The sequence below is a fragment of the Alosa sapidissima genome, chromosome 5 (assembly GCF_018492685.1).
Source record: "Alosa sapidissima isolate fAloSap1 chromosome 5, fAloSap1.pri, whole genome shotgun sequence".
In the NCBI taxonomy this organism is placed as follows: Eukaryota; Metazoa; Chordata; class Actinopteri; order Clupeiformes; family Clupeidae; genus Alosa; species Alosa sapidissima.
Window position 1 is genome coordinate 3,449,177 of NC_055961.1, and position 15,000 is coordinate 3,464,176.

The 15,000-nt window shown below is 45.6% G+C and overlaps 2 protein-coding genes across 3 annotated transcripts in view; one reads left to right on the top strand and one right to left on the bottom strand.

The window, feature by feature from the left end:
• Positions 1-8,480, top strand: part of LOC121709337 (proline-rich protein 36) — a 16,066-nt gene extending 7,586 nt beyond the window's left edge. Inside the window, exons 3-4 of one of the 2 annotated variants that reach the window (XR_006031914.1) lie at positions 4,820-8,365; positions 8,469-8,480. Coding sequence is in view for 1 of the 2 variants with exons in the window: in XM_042092641.1 (XP_041948575.1) it covers positions 4,820-5,382 (563 nt within the window). In the remaining variant the exon portion in view is untranslated. Of the gene's footprint in view, positions 1-4,819; positions 8,375-8,468 lie in introns of those variants that run through there. The other variant, XM_042092641.1, reaches the window with a different exon arrangement.
• A 5,190-nt stretch (positions 8,481-13,670) lies between these two features.
• The window catches only part of dbn1 (drebrin 1), a 21,268-nt gene continuing 19,938 nt past the window's right edge, over positions 13,671-15,000 (bottom strand). The window contains exon 13 of the mRNA XM_042091991.1: positions 13,671-14,966. Coding sequence (XP_041947925.1) covers positions 14,926-14,966 — 41 coding nt within the window. The 3' untranslated portion in view covers positions 13,671-14,925. The remainder of the gene's footprint in view (positions 14,967-15,000) is intronic.

Consider the following 15,000-nt stretch of genomic DNA (forward strand, 5'->3'; position numbering starts at 1 on the left):
ATGTGTGTGGGTGTGTGTGTGTATGAGAGAGAGTCAGAGAGAGAGTGTGTGTGTGCGTGTGTGTGTGTGTGGTACCTGTTGGCTTGCAGGGGTGTCTGTGTGATTTACCACTGTGTTGTGTGCCCGGGTGGCGTCATGTTGGTCACTGACCGTGTGGTGCCAGGGTTGCGTTTGAGCCATAATGGGCACTCTGCCAGGCTCAGGTGCGTAGTGTAGCTAAGACGTAGTGGCTCAGTGTGTGTGTGTGTGTGTGTGTGTGTGTGTGTGTGTGTGTGTGTGTGTGTGTGCGCATGTGTGTGTGTGTGTGTGTGTGTGTGCATGTGTGTGTGTGTGTGTGTGTGTGTGTGTGTGCATGTGTGTGTGTGTGCATGTGTATGTAGCTAAGACGTAGTGGCTTTAAAGCAGCCTGCTGGACACAGGGTCCCCCTAGTGAATCCGAAGGGGTTGTTTCGACCATTTTACTTATCAATTCTACCCTCTCTTTGTTTTGGAAATGAGGTGGAAAACTAATTAAAAACCGTCTGACTCACAGCACATTAGACTTCTTAATCACATGCTGTTCCAGACCGAATATTTTCTCTCCTTCTCTCATGTTTATTAAGCAAATGAGTCACTTCATCACCAGCAGGCCTGAATCCCTAGTACGTCCTTCATCACGAGCAGGCCTGATTCCCTAGTACGTCCCTCATCACGAGCAGGCCTGAATCCCCAGTGCGTCCAGTAGGGGCTGAAACGAAGCTCTTGGGTGGACGGATGGTTGTTTACTGTTCACGCTGACAGATGGATAGACGGCTCCTGACCCACGCCCACTATACATTACCTCATGCACATGTTTGGATATAGGCTGCAGTATACATTACCTCGTGCACACACGTTTGAATATAGGCTGCAGTATACATTACCTCATGCACACGATTGGATATAGGCTGCACTATACATTACCTCATGCACACGTTTGGATATAGGCTGCACTATACATTACCTCGTGTACACGTTTGGATATAGGCTGCACTATACATTACCTGGTGCACACGTTTGGATATAGGCTGCACTATACATTACCTGGTGCACACGTTTGGATATAGGCTGCACTATACATTACCTTGTGTACACACGTTTGGATATAGGCTGCACTATACATTACCTCGTGAGATTCACTGCACAGTGCTTCCTGTCAGTTTCCTTTAGCTGAGGCCCTTGCTTATCTCACATCAGGAAATATGTTTGAAGGACTCTTGATGTGTACATACTACGTACACAAACAGAGATCACCTCAGAGAGGCACTGTTGACTGGACAGACTCACTATTTTGTGGGCTGTGTGGATGTTTTATGTCAAAGGCCCTAGTTACTGATACCCAACACTACTCTCCCTAGTTACTGATACCCAACACTACTCTCCCTAGTTACTGATACCCAACACTACTCTCCCTAGTTACTGATACCCAACACTACTCTCCCTAGTTACTGATACCCAACACTACTCTCTCTCTCTAGTTACTGATACCCAACACTACTCTCCCTAGTTACTGATACCCAACACTACTCTCTCCCAAGTTACTGATACCCAACACTACTGATATCCAACACTACTGATATCCAACACTACTGATACCCAACACTACTGATACCCAACACTACTCTCTCCCTATGAGATGCACTGCAGTGATGTGATGTAGGTTGACGACTAACGCAGTAATATCCTCGGCCACAAATGTCAGAGCACTTACGTTCAGGGACCGACACAGGGCAACAGACACAGGACAACAGACACAGGGCAACAGACACAGGGCAACAATGAATGTCATCATGAAGTGATCACGACTGCTTTGATGTGTGTGTGTGTGTGTGGAGGAAGTCCTTTGATCCTGCGGGGTGTCCGGTCCTCTTCTCTGACCACTGGCTTTGTCTGTCTGTCTGTCTGTCTGCCTGCCTGTCTGTCTGTCTGTCTGTCTGTCTGTCTGTCTGTCTGTTTGGTTTTTGCTCAAAGGTCTTTTAATACGGACGTTTGTTTCCTAATGAACTGTGAAGATGTTGTGCTACACCCCCCACAAGAAAATCAGAAATATGTACTGTAACAGAAGACAACAGCAATGAAGGAGTGAAATGCAGGCTGGTGACAAGCTCACACGAACAGAAAGACAGGCAAGTAGACAGGCTAGAAATCAGGCAGGCGTACAGATATGTAAACCAGTAGACTACAAAACAGACAGACAGACAGACAGACAGACAGGCAGACAGGCAGACAGACAGGCAGACAGACAGACAGACAGACAGACAGACAGGCAGGCAGCTGGAGGAACAGGCAGACAGGAGGCTAATCACTCTTACTGCTTGAGGAGTGGAGCTTGCAGTGCGAGTGACAAACTGCATGGGATAAATGTCCAGTATGTCCACTATGTCCAGCAGCTCAACTGTGGTTGGTGACTGGGATGTTCCCAGGAGTCTCCCACTACATTAGCGTTTTGTTCCAAGTGTTACAGTGCCAGACGGTCCCAGACCCAAATCAATGTGCAGGTTCTGTGGGTTACAGACCCAAATCAGTTGGCCCCACTGCAGGTTCTGTGGGTTACAGACCCAAATCAGTTAAGGCCCCACTGCAGGTTCTGTGGGTTACAGTACCAGACCCAAATCAATGTGCAGGTTCTGTGGCACTACGAGGTTCATTTGCATTCAATTTGTAATGTTTTTGTCTCCTTCATGAGCAGTTCCAACAGTGTCTCAGTTCCCGTTCTATGTTTCCAACAGCAGTAGTGTCATCCCCTGGAAATACCCCCCCCCCCCCCCCCCCCAACACACACACACACACACACTCTCTGGTCCTGTCCTTGGCTCATGCTTGCTGTAGTGGATACTGAAGGGTAATCCTCTCCTCAGGGGTGAAGTATGTCCCCTGCAGGCCACCGTACCCAGAGCGCCCTCTCATGTGTGCCAGCACTCGCTGGATCTGCTCGTGTGTAAATGAGGCTGCGAGCTCCACGCAGTCAGCTCTGATAAACAGGCGCTAATGTGATTAGGAAGCAGGCGATCGGCGAGGGAGAATGATTAAGAAAAATGACCTGCTTGTTTTTCTTCCATTTCATTAGAGCAGAGGAGAACATAACCATGAAGCTTTATGCAGTATATAGAGTTGTGCTCATAGGTTTTACATGACCTGTACATACACATGCTAAAGTTTACTATGAAGCTTTATGCAGTATATAGAGTTGTGCTCGTAGGTTGTACATAACCTGTACATACACATGCTAAAGTTTACTATGAAGCTTTATGCAGTATATAGAGTTGTGCTCGTAGGTTTTACATAACCTGTACATACACATGCTAAAGTTTACTATAAAGAGGAATGAAAAAACATCTTTTGGAAATTGATCTTAATGCTTTAATAAAAAAAAAAAATATTAGGGTATTCTCAAAAAGTCCATTAGTGGTACAGTGAGATAACACTGCTTGCTGTACCACATCGTCTCCTTAGTCATTTGATTTATCAGCGTTTGAGTACCGGTAGGTACTAGTTTTGACACACGCACACGCACACGCACACACACACACACACACACACACCTTGTCACTCTTAACTGTGTTGTCCTGGCAGAGTGGCGTGACCTTGATGCAGAAGCCAGAGGTCGTTAGCCGCCTCCTTTGCAGCCTCATGTGCATCCTGTCTGTTAGTGACCGTATCACATACCTGCAATGCAACTGCTGTCTCTCACAGCTAGGGCCCCGTAACGATAGAACAAGACTCGTGTGAAAAGACTTCATTTTAGTGTAGGGCACATCAAAGCACTGTTTATGTATTTACAATATGCGACTACAGCCCGAATGAATGGGTGTGCCAATATTATGGGCAATATTAGCTATTTGTCAATTTATCGGTATCAGCGTTAAAAATGGCCAATAATTATTCGTAAATTAAGTAAAGGACGGCCAAATAGTGATCCTTCATCTACTGTAAATGTCCAGTATTGTCTTTCCAGCTTAGCGTTATGTCCAACAGGAAAATAATGTTAGCATTGGTTGAGTGGGGGAGGCTAACTTGATTGTTGGGTATTTGTGGCCTAGGTAGAGTGTCCTCCTTGTTGGGTGTTTGTCTGGCTTTTTGACTCATCGCAAAATAGCTATGATTTTCACCGGGCCGCTGTCAGAGTTGAACATGGTTGGATTTCGGCCGTGGAATGTGCAAGAGCGGCAGAGCAGCATATTGATGTGGCATGATGGCAATATAAAATAAACACAGCTTACAATGCTATTAGATGATGATAACCTATGATTAAATGTACCGTACTGTAATGGATTAATATTCAACTAATGTAGACTGCTGTTGTTCACATCACTAAGCTATTTACGGTTACTGACATACTCCGAGTCTCTGGTCCTCTGAAGAAAACGTTTGGGGACCACTGCATTAGCTTCATCTGAACTGGCTTAAGAATGGTAGGCTGTTTAGAGGTGGATAAGTGCAATTTAGAGGTGCGTAAACGCTATTTCCGAAATTGCATTTAGCCTCCACTACAGCCCTGACAATAATCAAATCAATATTTGACAGTACTCTAATATGTGCATACTCTTGTTAAAATAAATACATTTACAAAGTAATTTGGCAAGCAAACACTTTTTATCTAAAGTAGAGTACAGTTCAGTGTGTACATTTTCATACACAAATGTCATTCCACAGATATTGAATGCATTGCACCTTTCTTGCTGAGCTTCAGGAGCACATGCAAACATGGAAAAACAAATACAAATATAGAAATAAATAAATAAAATGCAGTTTATGTGATTTATGTGATGCATTATGGGTAATATTTATTCTTGTGGTTCAGTTCCAGTGGACAGTGACCCCTGTGGACAGCCGCCGTGTTACGAGGAGGCCGTTCTGATGGAAGACCCTCCGCCTCCTTACAACGAAGTCCTGGCCGAACCTCCGCGTGAGCCTCCCCCGATCCTGCGCGCCCCCCGAGACAGCAGCAGCAGCAGTGGCGGCAGCATGGTTGGCGGGACACTGAAAGCCCCGCCACGCGCCCCCAGAGTCCCCCAGGAGCCGGACATCAGCAAGGCCAACCCCGAGTCCGTGGGCTTGGTGCTGCCGCTGTCGCTCCGCGGTCAGCACGGCTGCTCCACGCTCATCAGGCTGCCCGCCGCGCCGCGCCGATGGGACTCGCTGGGCCGTCTGCCCGCTGGGCTGGGTCTGGAGCGCCGCAGCTTCCCCCTGGAGCCCCGGGTGTCCTTCATCGCCACCATGCCGCGCGACGGCCGGACGCTCGGCCTCGGACACGGCAGCGGGGGCGGGGGCCCGGGGCTCGGCCTGCAGCTGCTCAGGGAGCTAGAGGAGGACTGCGGCCTGCCCACCGCCCACCCCCTGCTGGGACGCAGCACGGCGGTCTGAGGACCCCCCGCCCGCCCGGGAGCGTGTGTGTGTGTGTGTGTGAGGAGGGGTGAATGGGTTGGTCAGTGACGTGTGGTCATCTCGCCTCATCTCCTGCTTCTGCAGAGAAGCTGGTGCTCTTCTGTGTTTCAGGTTCGGCTTTTTGGAAAATTAAGAGATTATTTTTGTTTGTGTTGCTCACGGCTCAAATGATTAAGGAGGGCTGCAGTGGATAATGCTGACAGGGGGAGAACATTTGTGCAGCACGTCTCCCTCCCTCCCTCCCTCTCTCTCTCTCTCTCTCTCTCTCTCTCTCTCTCTTATTCTGTCTCTGTAGCCCATCCACTGGAATTGGAGAGCTGCGGATCTGGAACTATAATGTGAATCGCTGTTGCCATGACGTCCAGGAGCCTCCTGTGGAAGCGTGTATGCTCCTGGGTGCCATGGCGTCCAGGAGCCTCCTGTGGAAGCGTGTATGCTCCTGGGTGCCATGGCGTGCACCCTGCGCCTCCTCAAGACTGACGCACGAGAGCAGGAGCCAACATTGCTCTTCTGCCCCGTCGCTACTGTACAAACGGGACCACAGTTCTAGTCAGAGACTAACTGAGAAAGACCGTTTCTGTTGTATTTGTATTTTAATCGATCTTGGTCAACAACAGGAGAGCAGATGACTTTAGATGGGCTTTGGGATAAAGAACGAGCCGAAGACCATAGCAACAACTTTTTGTATTCTTCCCCAAACCTATTTTCACTGAACAACATTTATTTTTGACAATTAGCAATCCCTAATTGAAACAAGACTGGACACCTACTTGAGAAATGAGAAATTTTGAACTGTGGTGCATAGTTGAGAAGAATCCCTTGGTCTTATTGCTTGTTTTGATAATTTCATTTCCTGTGTAAGGTGGGTTGCTGTAGCTGTAGCTAAGTGAAAGTTACCCACTTGTCTGTCTCCTGATGGTGCCACAGTTGGTAGACTTTGAGTTTTAAACTGCTTGTTTACAGAAGCAAATGATTGTTGGGCTTTGTTGAACTCTACTCTGGAGTCATGTTTATCCTTGTTTTTTATTCCTCATCGTTTGAAAGCGCAAGGACCGATACAGGAGTCTTCCGTGACGCTCCTCGTTGCTAGTCGTCGTGCGTAACGTAGCCATGTCACGTCACATCACAGCAGCTGGTTGTGTTTGCCTGGAGCGGCTCATGGCCTTGAAATAGAGTGATTTCTATCAAAGGACTCCATTCGCTTCTTTGTTGCCTTCTTATGTCGCTGGGTTTTTGTTTTTTTCCTTTCCACCCACGTTGTTCGGAGGAACCGAGATAACCCCTGCCACTTCCCCGCACCCACAGGCTGTCGTCATCTCAAAACATCTTGACATGCGTAACGCTGCGCTCTGCTTCCTGCTTTTTCTGTGGCTTTCAGACTGGATGATCTCCACTTGTGATTAGGACGGCCACACCATACACCAGGAAAAGCAATTAGCGAGCGCGGCATTAGCATAAAACCACCAGTTCATACCGCCTAGCCGAACGCTTATAGTCTCTCAGACCAATTAACTCTGCCTATTTAGCAGCTGGAGAGAAAAACAACACTAGAAATGCATAAACATGAGCCATCAGATCGTTTTAAGATGAACGGTGTTATTTTGTGATAGATAGCCTACAGTACAACTTACTATGACTAACGACTTACCGTGAATTAACCATTGAATTCCACATGCAGAACAGTGTTAGTGCACTCTTACTGCAAACATGGCTGATTTATTAGGATGGTTTTTAGATCTGAGGTCAACAGAATGGTCAACGAAATGAGAGAAAATAAGTTCTCTTATTTAATGTTCCCCTACAACAAAAAATGTTGTGAAAAGCTATCAAGCTATTTCAGGCTTGAGCCTTGTCCCATTGAAAGCCTGTTTTCAGTTGACTAAAACTGGTAGAAATGATGACAATGGTGGAAAAAAATCTACAAACTCCACTACGAACTCACTACTACGTGTCTTAGAGTTATAGAAGGCCTTTAAGCACGTCCCTTTCCATTTCAGCGTATGGCAAAGAGCGTGGTGTTAACTGAATGTCTCTTTTTTTATGCTAGCATTCACACCCTTCTGGAACATAGGTCTGACTTCTACTTCATTAGACAAATTTTATTGTCAATAAACAAGCCAGACCCTTTTTGAGGTGAGGACAATTGTACACAGCTTGTGTATGGTTTTGTGAATTAAGCTAGGTTAGCTGCCAGTGTGTTCAACTAAAATGAGACCTATTTTTTCAGACTTTGTAGGTGGCAACTTACAGTATAGAGTAATCGTAAGCACCTTAATGCTAACCCAACAAGATGATATTTTTTATAACGGAAACAGTTGAATCGAGACAATCAGTCAAAGGCTGTCACTTATTGTGTGGTTCATCAAATTTGAAGTCAGTTTAAGAGGATGAGAGGTATCTTCAGAATTGTTTTAGCCGCAGATGAATGTCTGTTTAATATGCGAGGGGTGTTGTTGATGAAAAACAGAATTAAAAACCCTCAACACAGTATGTGGTCTGTGGCCAATCAGAGTCCATGCTTTGCCACCTCCCATCACTACAGTTTTTATTATTGAACATTTATTATATCTGTATACCTCTTTGAATTCAAAGCACCATTTGAGTGTCTGTGTGAGTGTGTGAGATGTGAAACTCTGTGCTAAGCTCAATCTTCTTAGTCTTTGCCTGCTTCTCCGACTCAATATCCATTTTTGCGTTTTTTCCATCACACGAGAGATGAGAGACCGAGGTGCAAACAGCCTCCTCTCTCTCACACACACACACACACACACACACACACACACACACACACACACACACTTCCCTCTCTCCATATCTCGGTCTCTTTCTTTGCCTTGCTGTGCCAGTACATGTGTTGCTAGGAGACAGACCAGGAGGAGACCTCTGTGTCTGTTTACATAAAATGAGAAAGAGAGAGAGAAAGAGAGTGACAGAGAGTAAGAGAGAGAGAAAGAGTGAGTGTGTGAGAGAGTGAGAGAGATAAAGAGAGTTAGTGAGAGAGAAAAAGAGAGAAAGTGAGTGAGAGAGAGAGAAAGTGAGAAAGAGAGAGAAAGTGAGTGAGAGAGAGAGAAAGAGTGAGTGTGTGAGAGAGTGAGAGAGATAAAGAGAGTTAGTGAGAGAGAAAAAGAGAGTGAAAAAGAGAAAGTGAGTGAGAGAGAAAGGAGTGCAGGGTATCCACCCATCCCATGTCTCTTCTGCCATAGCAGCACACTCACTGCTCTCACTAACACCCACGGGTGTCTTACCCGTGCCCTACCACCCTACACAGGCCCTCTACCACCCCACATGGGCACAGGTGTCTTACCCGTGCTCTACCACCCCACATGGGCACAGGTGTCTTACCCGTGCTCTACCACCCCACATGGGCCTTCTTCCTTTGCGCTGGCGTGTGTTGCTGATATGGGCAGCGTGTTATGATGCCGTGCTGATGGCGTTGTAGGAAAGCACAGAGAATCACAGGCTGCAAATTGGCCATCTGGTGTTTATGAATGACGATGAACAACACTGACGAGAAATATCTCTTAGTTTGTTATGACAGACAGAAAGCCGTGTTGGGGTTTTGACGCGTTAGTTATTATTCCACAGGGTTTTACTTGACACGTTACTTGACACGTTCATTCAGACATCACGATTAAAGAAGCACGAGGAACAAGATGGCTGACGTGTCTGAAGTTTAAGTGAATAAGATTTAGATCATCCCGTTTGGACATCTCCATCGCAGTGTGCATTCAGCCCACGGAACAGATGATAGGTGCTACTTAAGTTTTCACCAAATAGATTTCTACATTTGGGTTAAATAATTAATGACTATTTGACGCAGGGGCTAGCTTGGACTATTTCTCTTTTTCACAAGAAGACCAGACATCATCTACCATTACTCACACACCCTCCTCCAAGGCAAGTGGCAGAGCAGGGAACACACACACACACACACACACACTGGTTTATCAGCACAGAGGGAACATCAGAATCCGGACTGAAACCAGTTCTGATTCGAATCCTAACCAGAGCCACACTGGATTTGGCGCTCAATCAGAGACATCTCTTTCACACTCAAACCTGTGTTTATATGTGTGTGTGTGTGTTTAGATGACTGCGTTGACCTGGGTTATTTGACATGGTCACTAGGTTAATGTTTGTTAGTCACTCATCAATACTGTTCACTTGAATGTTTGTTGATTGTGGACTTCCATGTAGCATGCCATCAGCACGTACTGTAAGTGAGTGTGTGGGTATGTGTGTTTACGTGTGTGGGTGCGCGTGTTTATGGGCGTGTGTGGGTGCGCGTGTTTATGTGTGTGGGGTGCGTGTGTTTATGGGCGTGTGTGTTTATGGGTGTGTGTGTGTGCGTGTGTTTATGGGTGTGCGGGTGCATCTGTTTATGTGTGTCTGTGTGTAAGGGAAGTAATTATGATTCCTGGTGCATTCTCCTTCACTGCTGCTACATGTGTCAGTTCTTTAGTTGTCTACGCTGTTTGTCATTTAGAGATAACCATAATCTGTACAATACCCACAGGAAGTTTCCATTTTTCTCCAAAATAAATCTTTTGAAATAAATTCAGGAGCTCAACGAGAATGGCTGCACTTTTCTTTCTCTCTCGGTCTCTCTTATGGACGCTGGGGGGCTGTGAGACAGACCGATACTTTCCTGAGTTCCCTGAAGGACTTTTGGAAGGCCTGTGTGAAGCTGGTTTGTGTCATGCTTCTGGACAGAACAACAAATAAATTTTGAATTTTTCAAAGTCTTTTATTAACATACATAAGCACATAGCATGTCACAAAAATCTTGTGCTTGTTTCAAAAAACAGTGTGTGAGAAGCAGACCGAAAACAGGGAAAAGAGATAATTTAGAAAATTATATATTTATATATATATATTTTCCCAAAAGAAAACAAAATTGCCTAGCCTTGCATCTGGGAGAGAGAGAGAGTAGGGGAGTTGTAGTATTTGTTGTGTTCGTATAATACAGTATAGCAGGAACACTAGTCGTAGGAGTGGAGGTGATAATAGTCTCCTAGTAGTAGTGTGGAGCAAGGGTGGGGGTGGGGGGTGGGGGGGGGCATAATAATCACTACCGGGTAGCCTGGGGGTGGGGTTTGGGGGGGCATAATAATCACTACCGGGTAGCCTGGGGGGTGGGGTGGGGGGCACACTGGAAGTTGGGAGGGTGTCGGTCGGTGTTGGTTATTGTTAAAGATGCGAGGGACCCTATTCCTTCCCCAGAGCCCAAAGGGGAAACTGCCTCTTGGTACAGAAACTTCTGGAAAGGCCAGAACTCAGTTTAGCAGAGTAGTTACGTGTAGTATCGGCATTAGTTCAATCCCAGCTCTATGTACAGGGACAACACTACTTAGCTCAGGGTTTTATTGCTCTCATGTCTTTTCCCATCCATGTGGTTAAAATGCAGTGATGTTTAACAGGGTATACTGAATCACTTGAAGCGTATAGTACACAAAACAAAGAGACAAAAACAAATCAATCAAAGCAAGCTAGGAAGACAGAAGACAGTCTAAGCCTTAATAGAGTATTTGCTTGAGAATTTATAAAACTCAAAACACACCATCGTAATAATGAAAACATATAGTGCACATGTGCAAGAGAGTACATGTCAGAAGTGTACTGCAATTTGGTCTAAGGATTAAGGGCAGATAGTATTCATGAAGCTTTGAAGCTAAGGATGGGTGGGCTACTTCCTGCAGTACGTATGGTAAGACTTTAACACAAATGCGATAATATATGTAGACGTTATGCCATTCTAGATATTTAGGTATATGGGACTCAAATGTATCGGAACTATATTTGAGTACAGAGGGTTGTGATTGGCAGTGATTTGGCAATGAATAAACTGAAAAAATCAACTGGCTAGGAATAGACCAGACTTTTAGTGTGACGCTAATTAAGAGATGGGCCACTCTTCTCTAGATCTCCACACACACACACACACACACACACACACACACACTCTGTGTCCTCCCTCCAGCCATGAGGGGTACAATTACTGCTCATTTCAGTTCAGGACTTGCCAGAACTTTGAGATGGATTCAGAGAAAAATAAACAACAAAAAAACGTTCCCAGTGTGTATCCCCAAACTCTCACTCGGCTGCGGACCTGTGAGTAAGGGCTGGACTGACTTGCTGGAGTGACGAGGCCTCTAGGACTACTACTGCCTCCATCTTTAATAGCAGACTCGGGCACAAATGGGCATCTCTGAATGGCTCCTCCTACGCTAGCTACGCTAGTTCTTCACGCTATGATGAAAAATTGCCTTTCACTTGCAGCGGTTAGGAGATGTTTTTTTTAACCACCGCACCAATCTCTCAGCCTACAGTTTCAATATGGCTGGGTCCCGTTTTCCACAGCGAGAGCTACTGTAAGCGTGAAGCTTACAGTGATAGACAGTATGGATGGTGTGCGTCACTCAGACCCTTTCAAATCCCTAGTCTGGTCAACTCCACTATACGGTAGTACGCATGGCGGAGGCCTCTCTACACGCCAACACTTGTGGGGTTTCCCTGACAACTACTTCCTGTTGCCACTGGACTTGATGGCGAATGGACTCGTGAGGACTGGGCTACTGCAAGGACTCATGTGGAGACTCTGATGCTGTTGCTGTTGTCATTAGCGTGAGGGCCACCACAGCATGTGGCTACAGGGTGCGAAACGCTGCTTTTACGGACGCTATTTATGCTTCTCTCTCAAGCACGGCTCGTTTGCCACGACGCCACTGGGTCCTGTCTGTTTCATCGAGTTGCATTGTAAAGCACCTGCTGCCTTGTTCTACCTGCTGATTAAATGTGTTATGGCTGAACGTTATTCCGTAGTGGGAGGATTGGAGGAGATCGAATGAGGGAAGAGGAAACCAAACAAGACAATGGCCTAATCCCTTACAGGAGGTTTCCAATGTAGTTTGTACAGGTATGTCACAAACACACAAGCCCTACCAGCAACACACACACACACATCCACACACTCACACTCATACGCACAAAGAGACACACAAGAACAAATTTTAATTTCAGACGTAAGCAACCATTCCAAACGAGTGCTGTAGAAACATCAGTTATTGCCTAAATTAGTTTACATATCCACACCACACTCTCTACTAAATGGCTCCCCAGACAGACAGCTGGCTCTGGACCAGACATGGCTGAACAAGCCCAATGTGGATGTTGAACAAGCCCAATGTGGATGTTGAACAAGCCCAATGCGAATGTTGAACAAGCCCAATGTGGATGTTGAATGGATCTCAACCGGGCCAGAACCAGATGTGTTGCGATCTGGTGAATACTCATAGATGACGTTGCTGGATTGCACTGCATGGCAACTTAGCGGAAACAAAACAGCTGTCAAAACCCAGCAGGGTCATTCCACGTCAATTGAACCAGGGCCCACGCACTTAGGTCTCAAAAAATTCTGAAAAAATTACCAGGTGTACCTATGTTATCCAGGAGACACTATCCTGGAGACACACTAAAATTACTCTTATGTAAAATCTATACTTTCTAAGATACAGCCTATTTTACAGGGGGAGGGGGGTGTCGATTTTGGTCGGCCTCTTTTTTTTGTCAAAGTTCACAAGCCCACAGCGCAATAACTAAACCATGTAGGAGGCTCAAATTTTGCTTGCTGGTACATAAATAAGAATAGTATGTAGCAAAATCGTCACGCTTGGTCTGGATGATCCTGCATGGTCATAGTTGTCCCTCAAAGTTGATAAAAATTTTATTGGAGTTTTTGGCTGGGCTCTGTTTAGGCCTTCAGAAGACATATTTGTACTCAACATAGGCTCTTGATTTATTTTCCTTACTGTACTGAAAAAGTAGAAACACTCTCACAAAAAGCAATGAACAGAAAATAAATCCCTTCAGGGTCTGAACAGCAGACCTCACAAGTCTGAAAAATCATTTTGGTTATCATTTTCAGAGCGCCCAAACACCTTGTGGGAATATACAAATATTTTTTTAATGTTTTTCTTTATTCTCCATGATCCCTTCTTTTTAAAAACACCAATTTGACTTGTCTTATGAAAATCTTTCTTTTTTATTTTCCACCCTGAACATGGGCAAAATGCCCCATTGACATCAATATGTTTTGTGTAGAGTCACCACACTGCCACCTGTGGTTGTATAGAGTAACCTGTGGTAGCAGGTTACTTTGACAAAAAAAAGAGGCCGACCTAAATCGACACCCCCCTCCCCCTGTAAAATAGGCTGTATCTTGGAAAGTATTGATCTTACATAAGAGTAATTTTACAGTGTGTCTCCTGGATAACATAGGTACACCTGGTAATTTTTTCAGAATTTTTTGAGACCTAAGTGCGTGGGCCCTGGTTCAATTGACGTGGAATGACCCAGCAACCAATCACAACAACATTTTAGCATTGTCAGTTATTTAGCGATAACTACTGCTATAATATCAAAATATCAAACAAACACAGGCTTTGACAGCTGTTGTTTACACTGAGTTGCCTCAAAAATATGCAAGTGCACAACGCCACTGGTTCTTCAACAACCAGACAAACCCGGCCCAGGTCCCGGATGTGGGCCACATGCGGACCAGACTCAGCTGTCGTCTGGGCTTGGTTAGCACGCTTGCTAGGTAGTTTATAGGCTCCACTCAGGTCCTCTCCGCGCGGTCTAGAGGGGACACTGCACTCGGCCGAGTGGAATCACATCACACGATATTGCAAAGTTGGCACAAACACAAATACAAAATATTTTATATAATTTCGTTTGTCAAAACTAACGAGATGACTACTCAGAGCGTTACAGCTGGACAGCGCTGTCTGATAATGCACTGTCCATCTGATAATGCACTGTCCGTCCTCACCATAAAAAAAAAAAAAAAATAACCATCTTAAAAACAAAAATAAAATCAAAACAGAGGCTGGCTGCCTCGTCCAACACTAAAAGCTTGGATGTCTTCTCCTTCATAACACTTCATAATCTAAGGTAGGCCAGTCCAGATGTGTGGTCTCAGGACTGGCAGGCGGTCATTTTGCACAGAGAAGAGCATTCCACGAGGCCGTGGCTGGGCAGAAGAGGGTTTGCGTGTCTAACACAGGTACTAGGAGAGTGAGATTATGGGTTTGCTACTATGCTGCACTCCTGATTGTAACACGGGGTCTACCATTTCCACACCACACACACACTAGTGCTACCGTACACCAGCACTGAGCGCTACTCTGCATAGCAAAAGAGAGAAATAAATAAGTTACAACACACACGCACAAACTCCCTCTCGGACTCACACACACGCATACACACTCACTCACACACAGAAACACTTGCGGCCACACACAAACACACACACACACACACACACCCCAAGAGCTCCTCAACCCACTGGCATCTTTAACAATACCCTAAATCATTCGTTGGTGGATATTTTTTTCCCTCTGAAATAATAATTCCGTTTTTTAATGTTACTTTTATTGTTTGATGCAAGATGCTTGTATTTAAACTGCCGCGGAGACGTCGTCGTGGAGACGGCGCCAGGGAGACGCCGCTGGTCCTCTATCTTTAATCATCCCCGTCAGCATCCCAGCACGTCACATCAATCGCTGCAGAGCAAAGACAAGGCGTGGTTTACACACA